Source organism: Protopterus annectens, chromosome 6.part0, assembly GCF_019279795.1.
Source record: "Protopterus annectens isolate FY-2018-M chromosome 6.part0, PAN1.0, whole genome shotgun sequence".
In the NCBI taxonomy this organism is placed as follows: domain Eukaryota; kingdom Metazoa; phylum Chordata; order Ceratodontiformes; family Protopteridae; genus Protopterus; species Protopterus annectens.
The window spans coordinates 1952274513-1952291222 of NC_056737.1; the positions used below are offsets into that span (position 1 = coordinate 1952274513).

At 38.1% G+C, this 16710-nt stretch overlaps 1 protein-coding gene across 1 annotated transcript in view; it reads left to right on the forward strand.

Moving 5' to 3' along the window:
• Positions 1–16710, forward strand: part of CERKL (ceramide kinase like) — a 1924967-nt gene that overhangs the window by 1860498 nt on the left and 47759 nt on the right. The window contains exon 12 of the mRNA XM_044073713.1: positions 16233–16432. Within this exon, the coding sequence (XP_043929648.1) occupies positions 16233–16432 (200 nt within the window). The remainder of the gene's footprint in view (positions 1–16232; positions 16433–16710) is intronic.

The window sequence follows — 16710 nt, forward strand, 5'->3', positions numbered from 1 at the left end:
CATTTTATTTGCCTAACAGTACTTACTTTCAGTGAAATTTGATTCACTAAAAACAGTTTTCAGTGATTTGAGCTTTCAGTGATTTTGTGTGTGTGTGTGTGTGTGTGTGTGTGTGTGTGTGTGTGTGTTTTGAAATTCAATGAAATGAGTTTTCAGTGACTCAAAGTACACCTATGGACAGATAGATATAGATATAGATATATACATATGTAGTTATATGTATCTATATCCATGTATTTATGTAAATCTATGTCCATCTTTCTATATCTAGATATAGATATCGCCAAAAGACACTGGAGGCAGTATTTATGTAAAAACATGTTTTTTCCATAGAGTCACAGGAACAAAAATGACAAAAATTGTAACTCTCTTAGCTTTAGCAATCAAAAGCAACAGTATTGCAGGGTTATCTCCAAGATATAGTTCTACAGAGCACCTCCAGCAAATGGACTGTTTTTATAAGAAGTTACTGCTGCAAACCCTGCCAGGCCTTGTGCTCAGTTGCAGAATAATAAAAAAAAGAAATCTTCACCTGTGTGTAGTTCCAGGCTGTTTCCACAAGAAGAACCACATGAGCCTTCTTAAACATCATAAGTCCTTGACCTCTGGGTAAATCTCCATCTCTACTCCATGCTGAACCTCCAACTAATAATTGAATTTCTTAAATTTCTGCTGTTTAGGTACAGCCTTTCATACAATCACTGATAGGCTATTAATCTACCTAACACATTCACTTACTTCTAATATTTGGATGAACAAGTTGCATTTTACCCATACCTAAAGTCATACTCCATATTTCCATAGTCAACTGTTATTAATATGTAAATGTATTTATATATATATATATAGATACACATATACACACACACATACACACGCATGGGTTGCTATCACAATCTTGAGAATCATGATCACAAGATTATAATATTGAATATATATATATATGTGTGTGTGTGTGTGTATGTGTGTTTGTGTGTTTGTGTGTGTGTGTGTGTGTGTGTGTGTGTGTGTGTGTGTGTGTGTGTGTGTGTGTGTGTATGTGTGTGTATGTATGTATTTATATATATATATATATATATATATATCTATTATGACTACTCAGATGTTCATAGTGTCGGCATCTGTAACATTGACAAAAAAAAAATCAAAACACAGAAGATTTGCACGTAATGTGCATGATCCAATGATTACCCCAGAATAGGCAAAACCATCGACAAATGTTTTTGCAAGCAGTGCAAGCCTCCCTTACCCCCACACCCCTGCTCATTATATATAATAACTCTAGGACTACACAAACCCTTGGAAAAGGGAATATTACCATACCTGGGGACTGTAGATCTCATCCATGTCAACCATTTGTTTCTATCTGTCAAATGGTGCGAACAAACAGGTGTTAACCTAGTACGTCCAAAGATACATACTGTATATAAAGCAATTTTTTTTGTTATATTTTAGTCCTCATATGGGCTTTAATTAACTTCCTGTGTAATTGGGAAGCCCCTTTTCTCTCTCACACTTAAATATATATTTCTCTACTTGTAAAAAGTAGTGTTTAGTGTGATACCCACTGACTCCTCCAGCATCCTTGTATTTTTCAGAAAATTACTAATACAGATAACTTTCTGAAAAAATACAAGGATGTTGGAGGAGTCAGTGGGCATCACACCAAACATTACTTTTTACAAGTAGAGAAATATATATATAATACAGATAACTAAAGCCATGGTGGTGCAGTGGTAGCATTGTCACCTCACAGCATGAGGTTCTCCCATTCGATTCTCGGCTGGAGTGCCTTCTGTGTGGAGTCTGCATGTCCTCCCCACGGTCAAGTGGCATTCGAAAGACATGCGTGAATGGGCGTGCCTTCATTGAAGGTTGGGCTTCTGGCTGGTACCTTGGCACCATAAAAATCGACTGCCAATTATTAGCGGACCGGAGTTCTGCTGTGGTGACCCCTAACCGGGAAAAACCGAAAGAGAAAACAATAACTAATACAGATAACTGCAAAATTGTTCTAAACCCCAATGTTACCATCTCATTTCTAACACCAGTTAAAAATATACAGGGATGGTGCTGCAGAAATAACCTTGCCATTACTGCAAAAATGTAATCTTCTGGAATTTTGTAAAAAAGAAAAAAATCATCTTTATATGCTGTTGATGGGCAGTAGCTAAAAGTTGATGAGACAACTGAAGATCTTATAATCATCGATAACACCCTGTATATGTACTTATATACCTGTTACTATCTGTAAAGCATATGCATTCTTCCACCTAATTCTCTCTTGGATAGATAGAGTTGCCAGTGATCTCGCTCTCCTCTTTAATATAGCTCTTTTCATTCCATTTATAGAATACTGTATCCTTTGTAACCCACTCATGTCATCTGGTGCAAATGGAGAGGGTATAGGTTCATAGGTAGGTACTAGGCTGTCTGCCTGAGGGCATTTATAAGCCTAGCCAGAGTGTGTCAGCTTTCGCTGTCCCATTGATTAATTAACTGAGCCTCTGTCAAGAAGAGCCAATGAAGTGATCCCAGGGGTGTATTTTCTGTTACCCATTCACTCGTCAAGGTTTCTCTTGAAGAGCGTTAGTGAGGAGCTCTGCCTAATGTAGTTAGAAATTTTGTTCCAAAGCATGGGGAGTCTCTATGACAGGAATCTATCCCTTCAGCATGTTCTGTTTGTTGTTTTGGTGAGGCTTAGCTCACTAGAGTGAGTGACTCGCATTGACTTGGATTTCTGTAGGTGGAGCTTGTCCATCAATTCTGAGTTGGACTATGTATGTCAGGCCGAGATCACCTCTGAGTAAGCGATATGCCACTGAGTACAGCCGGAGTTTTTCCATTCGGGCTGCATAGGACATATGTTTGAGGCCAGTAATCCTCTTAGTGAGGTACTTTTGTGGTCTTTCCAGCTGTTGGAAGTGTCTTGTGAGGTACATCCCAAATGGGGCATTGTACTCTATGATGGGTCTAATGAGTGACGAGTAGAGGGGCACTATAACCTCTTTATTTCTAGATGCGAACCCTTTAGTAATTAGATGGGCTACATAGAAGGATTTCCTAACTACTTTGGCAATATTATTGTCAAAGGAGAGATTGCTATCTACCTGGGTCCCCAGATCTCTTACTACCTCTTGTGTATTAAGGGAGCTGCCACCTATGTGGTAATTCATGGGTGTTTTGTTTTTCCCAGACGGGATGACTATGCATTTTTTGGCATTTAGCCTGAGATCATGACGTTGACACCAGGTGACCATCTCAGTAAGGCCCTTTTGGAGAATGTCCATGTCAGCCGGAGAGTCAATTATGGCTCCCAGTTTGCAGTCATCAGCAAACTTGGTTAGCCGTAGTCCTCCTGTGTTTGCCTGTACTTATGAGAAGTATATGCTGAACAGTAGGGGTCCCAGGACCAAGCCTTGTGGGACACCATTTGTGCTTGTTCAGAGTCGGACGTGGACCCTACTAATCTTACTGTGTGAGTTCTGTCTGTAAGCCAGTTGGCAACCCATCTCATGATGTAGGGGTTTATGTTCAGGCTGGTGAGTTTTTCTATAATTCCCGAGTGGGGAATGTGTCAAAATCTTTGGCGAGGTCAAGGTAGGCTGTGTGAACCACCTACCCCTCATCTATTGCCTTGGTGACTGTCTCGAAGAAGTCCACCAGGTTTAGTAGGCATGATCTGCCTTTAACAAAGCCGAACTGAGTAAGGTCAAGTGTTTGGAGGTTCCCAGTGTCTTTGTTAATGAGTTCCATGATGATGAGCTCCATAGCCTTGCAGACCAGGCTAGTCAGGCTTATCTGGCGAAAGTTACCAGGGTCAGTTGTGACCCCTCCTTTGTGGAGAGGAATAACCATTGCTGTGCACCATTCTGTGGGCACATAGCCTGTGGAGAGGCTGAGTTTGAACAGTGTGTTTAGGTGGGGGATTAGTTTGTTCTGTAGTTCGTGCAAGACGCAGCCTGGGACACCATCTGGCCCCATTGACTCTGTGCTTTTGAAAGCTCTTTTTTCACCTGTGCATCTGTGATTTCTGGGACACTACACTTTTCTGGTATTGTTGTGGACCCTTTTAGGAGTCAGAGGGAGGTGAAGTTTGCACTGAATCTATCTGCCAGGATGTTGGCAATATCAGTAGCTTCAGTATATTTTGTGTCATTTTGCACTAGCTCAGAGCATATCTGCAAGTTGTCACTTAGATTCTTGACATAGCTAAAGAAGGCTTTGTGGTTATCTTTAGAATCCTTGGCTATTTTTCTTTCGAAGTTAGCCTTGGATGATTTTATGAGGGACCTTAGTTTCTTACTGATACTGATCAGGGATGTCTTTCCTTCTTGGAGTTTGCTTTTTTCTGAACTAGTTTCCTCCTTCTATTGTATACCCTGTTTATGGCAGGGGTCCACCAGACTGGTTTCCCTCTCTTAGGGGAGTGAGTATTGGTTTTGCTAGAGATGGCATGATCCATGCATCCTTGTAGGTGCTTACAGAGTGCATTTGTAAAGGTTCTTGCATCTTGGACACTGTTATCGTTTAGCGTGGGGGTTGTGAAACTTACCAACTCTGTCTTAAGTAAGGTGAAGTTTGCTACAGAAAAGTTTTTCACTGTGGTTTCCTTGGTTAGGGTTGGTGGTGTGGTGTGGATATCCAGAGTGATTAGTTTATGGTCTGATCTAACCAATGATGGGTTGACCTCTGGTGCGGAACACCTATCACCCATGTTGGTGATGACCAGGTCCAATATGTTTTCACCTCTGGTAGGGGAGTTTTCCAGCTGATCCAGAGCATTTGAATTGATAAATTCCAGGAAGCGCTGGACCTGGGAGTTTGTACTTGAGTAGTTTTCCCAGTTAACTGTAGGGTAATTGAGGAGTGCTTCAAGCAAGTGCATTTTTTTAAACTCCTGGCATTGAGTAGCATAACCCTCATTTTTTTATTTGTGCTGTTTACGGAGGTGGGTATGAATTTTGAGCCTTGTCTAAAAAAGGCACTATGGGGGCAGAAAGTGCCTTGGCCAGCATTTGAAAGCTTTGGGGTGACAGGTGCAAGCCGTCTCTTGAGAAGCAATGAGGCTTGTCGAGCATATCTTCCCAGGCTGACAGACACTGGATCCCCTTTGAATGACATCAGAAGCTTAGCCAGTTGTTGAAATTGATCACTTTTCATTTATACTGCGGTATCATTCTTGGTGAGGGCAGGATGCTACTCAGTGTCAGGGTCATACCCGCCTGGGCTACATGATCAGAGCTCTTCCATGTTTCTTTTCATGTAGTCCAGGGAGCTACATCTCAGGTCATTCACACCAACATGAACAATGACAGAGTCATATTTGTACTTGTTCTGGAGTGACCTGAGTGTTTGTGTTATGTGGCAGATTCTGGCTCCCAACAAGCAGCTAACAGTAACCTTCTCCTTGTCCAGCCTAGCGAGTGGGACGTCAGTGTGCCTGACTGTAGAGTCGCCTATTACTAGTGTTTAGGTATGTTATTTTGCCTTAAGACTGTGATTGTGCGGCACACTGATTTTGTGTTTTATGTGTTTTCTGGTTTGTGACGGGAGGTGCAGGTTTTTTGGGTGTCTGCTTTGGAGGTCTTTGATGCTTTTGCAGGTTTTTATTTAGAGCCTCCGAGTATGATTTTGTGTATTTATGTGTATTTTTTCCAAGTGCTGGTTTAGTATGTCTATGTGCGGCTGGAGGTGTGGTGCAAGTGTTAACCTTCTCCTCATGACTGCTTGTTCCAGTCTTGGGTGGAGAAAGCTTAGCCTCCAATTTAGCTATATAATTGCATCTCTCAAATATGTTAATGTTTTGTGGTAGGAGGAGAGGGTTGTCTGTGTACATGAGGCACTTGTAACATTACCTCAGGATACCCAGGTTCACCAGCTGGACTGGAGAGTATACCTGAAATTGCCCTTTGGTCATGCCTGAATAGTAGGGTGAGCTGCTTAGTCACTTGGTTGGTGAGGGGTGAATAATGAGCCTTGCTCTGCTGTGCAATCAAGTGTTGGGGTATATTAGTGCTTGCTATTAGGTCTGAGCAAGTGCTGGACTGTAGGATGCTTTTTAAGTGCTTAGGTTGAGAGTTAAACTACTTTCAAGGGAAAAACTGAAGAGAAGACTTGGTGGAACCGGGAATAATTTAGCCCTAGCTAACCGGTTCTGCCCAGATGTGCAAAACCATGCAAACAGGTTTTATACAGCAGGGAATGAAAGAGATAGAAATTAGCCAAAAAATGGTCTATAAACTACTAACTTCTGGGCTGGAACCACTCCTCCAGGGACAGATGGCTGCACAAAGCTCCTTCTCTCACAGGTGAACAGAGAAACCTCCTTCTATCCAAGTAAGGTATGGGCAGCTCAGAAACTTGTAACACAGCAATGAATTCAGCACTAGCCTGAAAACTGGACTATACTAACTTAGAAAGGTGATAAGAAAGGACATTTTTTTGAAAAGATAAGGCAAAATCAGTAAAAAATATACTAAAACAGCTTTAGATGACTACAAGCAATCAGAAAAGGCTTTTAAACAAATTACCCAATTAACCAGTAAAAAAATCTCAAAACTGAGCCCTGTTCCTGTAGTCTTCAATCAGGCAAGTTCTAACTGCACACTCCTGCCACTGGTGTGCAGGGGAAACCTTCTCCAAAAATGGAGGCCTGGAATAGTGCTCAAGTTATACAAACAAAGCTAGATTCAGCAGGCCTGAATCTAGTTTATGTGACAGCAAACAAAGCACAACAATTTCAGTAAGAAACAGTTCAAATCTGCAGGCACTATAAGCCTCTAACCAGAAATTCCCAGCTCAGAAGGGCAGAGTTCAGCCTCTCCTCCCACAAGAATGCAGACCACAAACCTTCTTAATGTAAAATGACTGGCCTGAAGCCCAAGTACTTAAACCAAAAGGCTTAGAATGATAGCTACACTTTAATCAGGTTACTACCAAGCAATAATAAATACAATCGAATACTTTTAAAAAGGCCTGGATTAGTGCTCAGGTTATAGAAACAAAGCTAGATTCAACAGGCCTGGATCTAGTCTATGCTACAGCAAAGAAGATGCACCAATTTCAGTAAGAAAGAGTTCAAATATGCAGGCACTATTAGGCTTTAACCACAAATCCCCAGCTCAGAAGGGCAGAATCCAGCCTCTCCTCCCACAAGAGTGCAGACCCCAAAGCTTCTTAATGTAAAATAACTGGCCTAAAGCCCAAGTGCTTAAACCAAAACTAATACACTTTTAAAATAACAGACACCAAGCCTTCAATCAGCAGTTCCCAACTTAGAAGGATGTAAGTTATCTATCCTGCCACAAGAGTGCAGACCACAAACCTTCTTAATGTAAAACAACTGGTCTGAAGTCCAAGTGCTTAAGCCAAAAGGCTTAGAACGATAGTTACACCAAGCAGTAATAAATACAAATGAGTACTTTTAAGATAACGCAAAAGCAAAATAAAGTAGGAAGAAACACAAACACAGGAAAAGCAGATGAATAAAGTGCAATTTTTTTTTTTGAGTGAGCAAATGAGATGGGCCCAGGAGAGGTAGCCAAATGCAAATTTACAGTTTCAAAGTCACCAAGATTAACACCAAAACAAAAGTAGGGAGGGTGGGTAGGGAACTAACTGAAAAAAATAGAGCCACAACTTCCAGCTAGATAGTATTCAATGCAACACAAATAAATCAATTTAAATGTTGTATTATTTGAAAAAAGTGCAGATAAAGATTTATTTAAATTCACTTATACATCCAGTTAATTGCAGGTAGGTCTTAGCCAGCCAAAGCTCAGAGTTTAAGCAGAAAAGAATCCAAAATGTACCACTTATATAAGGCAGAAACCGAATATCAATGAAGTGAAACTACCCCCACTTATCACTGGCTGTGCAGGAATTCTAACAAGCATTAACTGAAAAAAACAGAGCCACAGCTTCCAGCTAGATAGTATTCAATGCAACACAAATAAATCAATTTAAATGCTTTATTGCTTGAAAAAAGTGCAGATAAAGATTTACTTAAATTCACTTATATGTCTAGTTGATTGCAGGTAGGTCTTAGCCGGCCAAAGCTCAGAGTTTAAGCCTATAGTATAGATAGCCATCACAAAGATAATCAAAGAGCTGTGAGTACAAGCTTGTCAGTACTCCATAAGCTTAACAAAGTCAACAAAAATCCAGTCTTTCTTAGCCTCTTTTTCTTGTAAAGTCATATTTCATAAATGTGATTGCTGCTGTATAATCTTACACATATTCACTAATTTGAGTTTAGCCAGTTTTCTTCTTGTTCATTTCCATCTCCCAGCCACAGACTCCAGTTCAAGTCCAAGGTACTCCCAATTCTTCTAGTCAACTCCTGTGCTTTTCCTGTCAATCATTTTTCCACAAATCCTCTAATGTCTTCAGTTTTTAATATTTTCCCCTGCTGCCACATGTTTGTTAGTATCAGCTCTTTCTGCTAGTATGATTGCACCTTTACTAATACTGGTCTTGGCCGCTTTCTCATGATGAGGTTTGTAGCATGCACATGATGTGCCCTTTCAATTAACAAATCCTTCTGTGAAATACCAGCCAATTTACTTATCTGTGCTTTCATAAAATGAATACTGTATGCTCCTTCCACTGTCTCTGGTACAGCAGAAAATTTCAGGTTTACCTTGACTGCTCTGTCCTCTAACTGTACCATTTTTTTAAAACAGCTCTTCTTGAGCAGTCTTATACTCAGCCAGCCTTTTCTTCATTTCGACGTCTGATTTTTGCAGTTTTATGAGTTCATCTAAATACCTGATTAAAGCTTCTTGCATTTTTTCAAGCCATATGTTATTTGAGTTGATACACTCATTCAGTGTTTCATGTATTTTAATCGGCTCTGATCATGTTTGACTTATTTTTCCTCTAAATTACTGCAAGCCCTCTCTTGTACCAAAGCTGGAGCTTGAATTGTTTTTGTGCTGAACAGCTGTGGGATTCTTCCTATTCAGTGTTTTCACCTTTTCTAATTAATTTTCTTTCAGGCTCTCCAAGAGTCTTCTTTGCTAGCATCCAGACAGTGTACTTACTAGCCAGTAACTTCATTTTTCTAAAACAGGCAGAATTACTGTCCCTTATCTATCAGTTTATTTTTTCATACTGAGACAACTGAAATTAAGTTGTTGCTTAGTGTGCAGCCATCTTGGAAACCAAATTTTCTGTATTTTGTCACATTCTTAGAAGAGACGTGTGCCTGACATACAGGTCACTAACGGACTCCTTAGAAATGAATGCAATTTCCTTAGAATACTTTCCCTGATAATTTGAACACAGGGTGTAGTCAGAATCATTAAAAACTTATGTTGGCTGTACAATGAAATGTGACATCTTCATATCCCAAGGATTACAACCTCTATTGAACAAGTCCAAACTTACCCAGCTCTCACTTAACCTTAGGAAAGAATTAGGAAGTGAATGTCTACATGAGTACCTCCACATGTTTCATTATGAGATTCATGACATCAAGCTGCCTGATGGCCAGTATGCCCTGGGCTTGTTCAGCAAATCCTCAAACATATATATATATTTTACCCTTGTGGAATTTCCTTTATGTGCAAGAAAAAATAAAGGGAGTTGAGATGGCAATGTACCCCCCTACACACACATGCACACACGCGCGCACACACACACACACACACACACACACACACACACACACACACACACACACACGTTCTTCAGGCATTTCTCAGCTGCAATATTTGCACTTCCACTTGCGTACATATACTTACTAATACTCCAACAAATTTCTTATCCTGAAATAATTAAATGACTGCATCAGAGTAATGTGATGTGTCAAAAAAGTTTTATCTATCACTTATTGCTTCATGTTGCAGTTATCAGCTGTTTGGAATACAGATGATCCCAGAGCTTCCTGCTCACTGCCACATGTTGTGGCCAGATTTTCTGCTTCTGTGATTGATTGGTTGATTGGTTGATTGATTGATTGGTTGATTGATTGATTGACTGATTTCTTCTTGGACCATTTTCTTGCTGCAGGTACCATTTTCTTTAAGAAATCTTTAAGGAGATTGGACCACTAATTATGTAGGCAGTACCATCAAACTACACTAAAAGCAACAGAGTTATTTTCTATCAAATTGAGACTAACCACAGTAAGCTGTTTTTCAGGAGTGAACCAAAATATTTGCTGTTTGAGTGTGACACAGTCTCAATGATTGTACCAAACATTACAAAAACATTGTGGGAGTTGCACATGACAATACTTTAAGTAAGACATTAAATACTGAAGGCTGTTTTATGTGTATTTGTAGGGTCTACTATACATGATCGAAATTTCAAAAAGCCGAAACCCATATGGCCGTGACCATATGTTCGACTTTTGAAATTTCAAAAAAAAAAACTACCTACACATTGCTAGCATACCCCCCCCCCACGCTATTTAAATATACCAACTCTGAGATCGCACTGCAGTGAGGAAAATGGAAATTTTCCCATTCCATGCTATAGGGAGCTGTCCGTTCAGAATATTCGAACTTTCAAAAGTCAATCATATGGTCTCGGCCATATGAAATTTGGCCTTTCGGAAGTTTGGTCATCTGTAGGGGACCCATATTGTATGACCTGATTATTTTGCCATGCATTTCCTACCACCATGTGGTTATTCTCATTCTCATTGTGTGCATTTTATTTCGCTATTAAAAAACTGTATTTTATGTTTAATGCCTGGCTGCAAGCATTTTATCATGTAATTCCATGGATATTGTGGTATTTTTGACATAATGAAGAATAATTTGTCCCATTCATGTGCAGCAAATATAGTGCCTCACTGCTTGAAAAACAGCCCTTGACATTTTAGTATTTAGTGTTCATCTGCTGTGTTAACCTGACTGTTCTGTTTGATAGTCCAGTCTAAACTGATAGAAGCTAGCAGTAAGCACTGAAATGAGTTGTATTCCAAACAACTGCTATCTGTGATAGGCCACATGATAAAACATGGGCATCATACCTATGGTTTATGTTATGTTTTGCATTGCATGTTTCTATGTGGTCTGGAAGAAGTGAAGGGAAAGGCTTCATGCTAATTACTAGAATACAGTTTCTCTGAGTTTGTTAGGGTGTCTTTATTAGTTAAGACTAGTTCCTTCAGTAGTACATAAATTATCCTACAGAATATTTTAACCTGATGTAGTATGGAGATGGACAGTGCTGATAACCTCATACAGTAATACAGAAATAAATTGGAATCCAGTGGTGAGGTGTTAGAAATGGCATTAATGACCTCCCTGAATATGGTATTAAGGAGTCAGAATATGAGAAGTTGGCAGATAATTTTGACGATCGTGGTGCTGTTAAGTGCACACAATTAGTGTTTTCAGATGCAAAGATGACTGTAAATGTACTATATATATGTTGCTAGAAAGAGACTACATTGGGAATCCTTACTGCTGCCTGTATGATCTGTATCCATTTCTGCCAGTATTGTACAGAAATGTTTATTTCATTGTTTCAGGTCTTCTTTATGTCTGAAATATCACTGTGAAAACAGTATGGATAGCGGATAGAATACACGGTAACAGTTTAAATCAAAGTGAAATAAGGTAACTGATTAAGATTAGAACTGGGTCAAAATATTCTGAAAGCTCTTGAAAATTATAGTAAAGGGACTGAAGTAATATATTTGTAGTATAATGTACCTAAACATTTATTTCAAAACAGTGCAAGAAACTTCCCTGTGTGGAAGATATATCTAGTTAAGCACCGTACATTAATCAGATCAGATAATGGTAGCAGAAATAGTGAACTTAAACTTATCCTAGGTCACAAAATAATAAAAAATGTATAATTTGAAATATTGTTCTGAATTACTAAGTATTCAAAAGTAATCCAAGCAGGCAGGCAGTCTGTTTCCAGTCGAAAATCCTTTAAGTACACAGACAAGCAATTCAAGTAAAACAAAAATAACAGAGTAGTAGTTTCCTCACAAGCTTTCTAACGATATTATATATATATAATTTTGATCAGGCATGGGAGTGGTTTATTGTGCTGTAAAAGAAAGTGTTACTGGTATACATGTTAAAGTCACATCCCTTCCCCATCAGTGTGACATTCGAACTGGTCCTGCCCTACTTAGTAGCTGTCATAATAATATAATCCTTATGTACTTTAAATAAAATTAATAATGATGTGGTACCTCTTATTTAACCGGATTATTAAGTCTGTGATTCTATCCAAGATAATATACTACATGGCTGGAAATATATAAACTTTACACCATTTGGCAATCTAAAAGTATATATAAATATATACGTATACATTTTGCATGCAAAAATCTGTTGTAAAAATCATTAATCGATTTCCATAACCTACAAATAAAAAATATAACTAGTAAGATAACAAAAACCACACAGTGAGCTGCATCAACCATTTTATTCCAAAATCAAAAAAAATAAATAAAATAATGAGTACTAAGCGCTTTCGCCCACCAATATTAGGGGATCATCAGAGTACAAGAAATTATCACCAAGGCCATTCTTTATATACATAATTGACTAATAACGTAATTGATGAATTAAACCATAAATTAATTCATTTGTGCATTAAAGAGGTATCTCATAAACTGACTTGGCACAATTCTAAAACACCTACATGTTCTCATAACATGTATATTAAATATAAATAAATAAGTAAATATATATATATATATATATATATATATATATATATATATATATATATGTATAAATATATAGAACTAAACTTGGTTAAAACCAAATAATAAATATTGTATGTATATAAACATATATATAATCCATTTATGAATATACTGTAATTAAAAAATGTGTATATATGTTTAAAAAAATAAGTATATGTGTTTAAAAAAATAATAAGCTTACATATACAAAAAAATAGGTCATATAAAATGTGACTTGTATTTTAAAATGCTAGAGATAGATATATTTTCATTAATACAATATTTATTATTTGGTTTTAATCAAGTTTAGTTCTATATATTTATATATATATATATATATATATATATATATATATATATATATATATATATATATTTATTTATTTATATTTAATATACATGTTATGAGAACATGTAGGTGTTTTAGAATTGTGCTAAGTCAGTTTATGAGATACCTCTTTAATGCACAAATGAATTAATTTATGGTTTAATTCATCAATTACGTTATTAGTCAATTATGTATATAAAGAATGGCCTTGGTGATAATTTCTTGTACTCTGATGATGCCCTAATATTGGTGGGTGAAAGCGCTTTGTACTCGTTATTTTATTTATTTTTTTGATTTTGGAATAAAACGGTTGATGCAGCTCACTGTGTGGTTTTTGTTATATTTCCATAACCTATTGTTAACAAAGATTGCTTTCGTCCTTCTAGACTTCTTCTGGTCTGTGAACAAGAACCCTAAAAACTATCTAGAAAAATATTATTGTATAATTAGTATTGTTATTACACATGATTTTGAATAAAGTGGAAAAAAACAAGAAAAAAAAATGTATGATGATGGAAAAAATATACACTTAAATTAAAACTGATTTAACATGGTATTTAAAACCAACTGGAAGAATAAAATAAAATTAGTCATGTAAACAATGTGACAATTTTCTAAGTTCCAGTACACTTTTAAGTGAACAGTAGTAGTTTAGCTTATCACCCTTAGGTAAGGGTGATAAAGGATAATGAGGGAAACATACTCACAAGTGAGGAGAGTGTGTTGAGCAGATGGAAAGAGTACTTTGAGGGGTTGATGAATGAAGAGAATGAGAGGGAGAGAAGGTTGGATAATGTGCGGATAGTGAATCATGAAGTGAAATAGATTAGCAAGGAGAAAGTAATGATAGCTATGAAGAGGATGAAGAATGGAAAGGCTGTTGGTCCAGATGACATACCTGTGGAAGCATGGAGGTGTTTAGGTGACATGGCAGTGGACTTTTTAACTAGATTGTGTAATGAAATTGTGGAAAGTCAGAGGATGCCTGAGGAGTGGAGAAAAAGTGTTTTGGTACCTATTTTTAAAAATAAGGGTGATGTGCAGAGCTGTAGTAACTACAGAGGGATAAAACTGATCATTCACAACTTGAAGTTATGGGAAAGAGTAGTGGAAGCTAGGTTAAGAAGGGAGGTGATTACTGATCAGCAGTATGGTTTCATGCTAGGAAAGAGCACTACAGATGCAATGTTTGCTCTGAGAGTGTCAATGGAGAAGTACAGAGAAGGTCAGAAGGAGTTACAGTGTGTCTTTGTGGACTTGGAGAAAGCATATGATAGGGTGTCTAGAGAGGAGTTGTGGTATTGTATGTGGAAGTCAGGAGTGGCAGAGAAGTATGTAATAGTGGTACAGGATATCTACAAGGGTAGTGTGACAGTGGTGAAGTCTGCAGTGGGAGTGACAGATGCATTTAAGGTGGTGGTGGGATTACATCAAGGATTAGCTCTGAGCCCTTTCTTATTTGCAATGGTGATGGACAGGTTGACAGACAAGATTAGACAGGAGGCCCCATGGACTATGATGTTTGCAGATGACATTGTGATCTGTAGTGAGAGTAGGGACTAGTTTGAGGAGACCCTGGAGAGGTGGAGATATGCTCTAGAGAGGAGAGGAATGAAGGTCAGCAGGACTATGACAGAATATATGTGTGTGAATGAGAGGGAGGATAGAGGAAGGGTGAGGATGCAGGGAGTAGAGTTGGTGAAGGTGGATGAGTTTAAGTACTTGGGATCAACAGTTCAGAGTAATGGTGAGTGTGGAAGAGAGGTGAAGAAGAGAGTACACATAGGGTGGAATGGGTGGAGAAGAGCGTCAGGAGTGATTTGTGACAGACAAGTACCAGTAAGAGTGAAAGGGAAGGTCTAGAAGAGGGTTGTGAGATCAGCTATGGTATATGGGTTGGAGACAGTGGCATTGACAAAAAGGCAGGAGTCAGAGCTGGATGTGGCAGAGTTAAAGATGTTAAGATTTGTACTGCGTGTGATGAGGGTAGACAGGATTAGGAATAAGTATATTAGAGGATCAGCCCAGGTTGGACAATTTGGAGACAAAGCCAGAGAGGCGAGATTGCGTTGATTTGGACGTGCTGAGGAGGGATGATGGGTATATTGGGAAAAGGATGCTAAGGATGAAGCTGCCAGGAAAAGAGGAAGACCTAAGATAAGGTTTATGGATGTGGTGAGAGAGGACATGCAGGTGGTTGGTGTGACAGAGAAATATGCAGAAGACTGGAGGAAATGGAAACAGATGATCCGCTGTGGCAACCCCTAACCGGGAACAGCTGAAAGAGAAGAAGTAGTAGTAGTTTAGTCCAGACTTCCTAAAAGAGTTCAACTTTAATTATCACATGAGTTCTCGTTTCTCCAGCATATTTGGGATGTTTCCTTCAAGATCACCAATGTCTATTCCCTTGCCTGATAAACAGTATTTTTGTTTTACTTGGATAATTTTTGACTAGAAACTGACTGCCTGCCCTCCTTGGATTACTTTTGAATACTTAGTAATTTAGTACAATATTTCAAATTATATATTTTTTATTATTCTTTTGACTTAGGATGAGTTTAAGTTCGCTGTTTCTACTACCGTTATCTGATATGATTAACATAGAGTGATTAACTAGATATAACTTCCACACAGAGAAGTTTCTTAACACTGTTTTGTTTTTGGACCCACTATACTTGTTTAGCGGGATGTTTAAGACTTCAGGGATACCACAGAGATAAACATTTATTTAAAAAAACCTTTATTTCTGTCTCATCTGGCAAAAGCATGCTGCATTTAGAAATGTGTATATTTAGACTCAAATGTGTTTACCTATAGTTCAATAGTATAGCAGAAATGTATTCTGTGAATAAAGCTGCTGATAAAGATGCTAGATAAGTTTGTAAAGAAATAGATTTTCAGCTAACAAAAATGAATTAGAGTTTTTACCAGTTCAGCACTCTTTTGTACACTTTACATTGACTTGCAGGTCAACACAAACTCACAGGATGTATATGTATGTCAAGTGTTACTAAATAGATATACATGCACATCTATATGTGCCTGTGTGACTATAAGACTTGAATGAGGAGATTTCCTAGTAACATTTCAGTCTGCATGTAAGTACCAGGAAGCAAAAAATATCTGTGAGAGTTATTTGGACTTTTTTCCATTAAATGAGTGCATTTAAAGTGAAAATGAAAATGCAATCTTTGTCGTTAGCCATTAACATTCACTTTTCTCTTTGCACAGTTCAGTTTTCCCTTCATCGAGACCTACACAGTACAAGAAATAAAGTTAAGAGCAAAGACCAAAACTGATTGGTCAGATGAGAGATCTGAAGCATCTCTTAATTTTCACTCAAAAGAGTCCTCTTGTATAGCAACTGAAGGAACATATCCATGGAATATTGATGGTGATTTGGTGGAAACAGAATCAGAAGTACACATTCGGTAAGAAGAACATGTTTATAATCACACAAAAAAGGAGAAAGTAATATAGATTGTAATCAGTTTGTCATAACAGTCTTCATGGTTTAGAGGGATTAAATCCTGACTGTGGTTCAAATGACAAAGATTTAACTAGAGAGCCAGTTACTGAAGGAGCCAGCTGGAAGATGTGGCAATGAGTGCCCAGTGCCAGCTCTGTCATTTAGAGATAAAGGCTGGGACCCACACACTGTTGTACTGCCTCCTAGTGGAAACAGCGGAAAGTGCAGCAGCAATGTGCA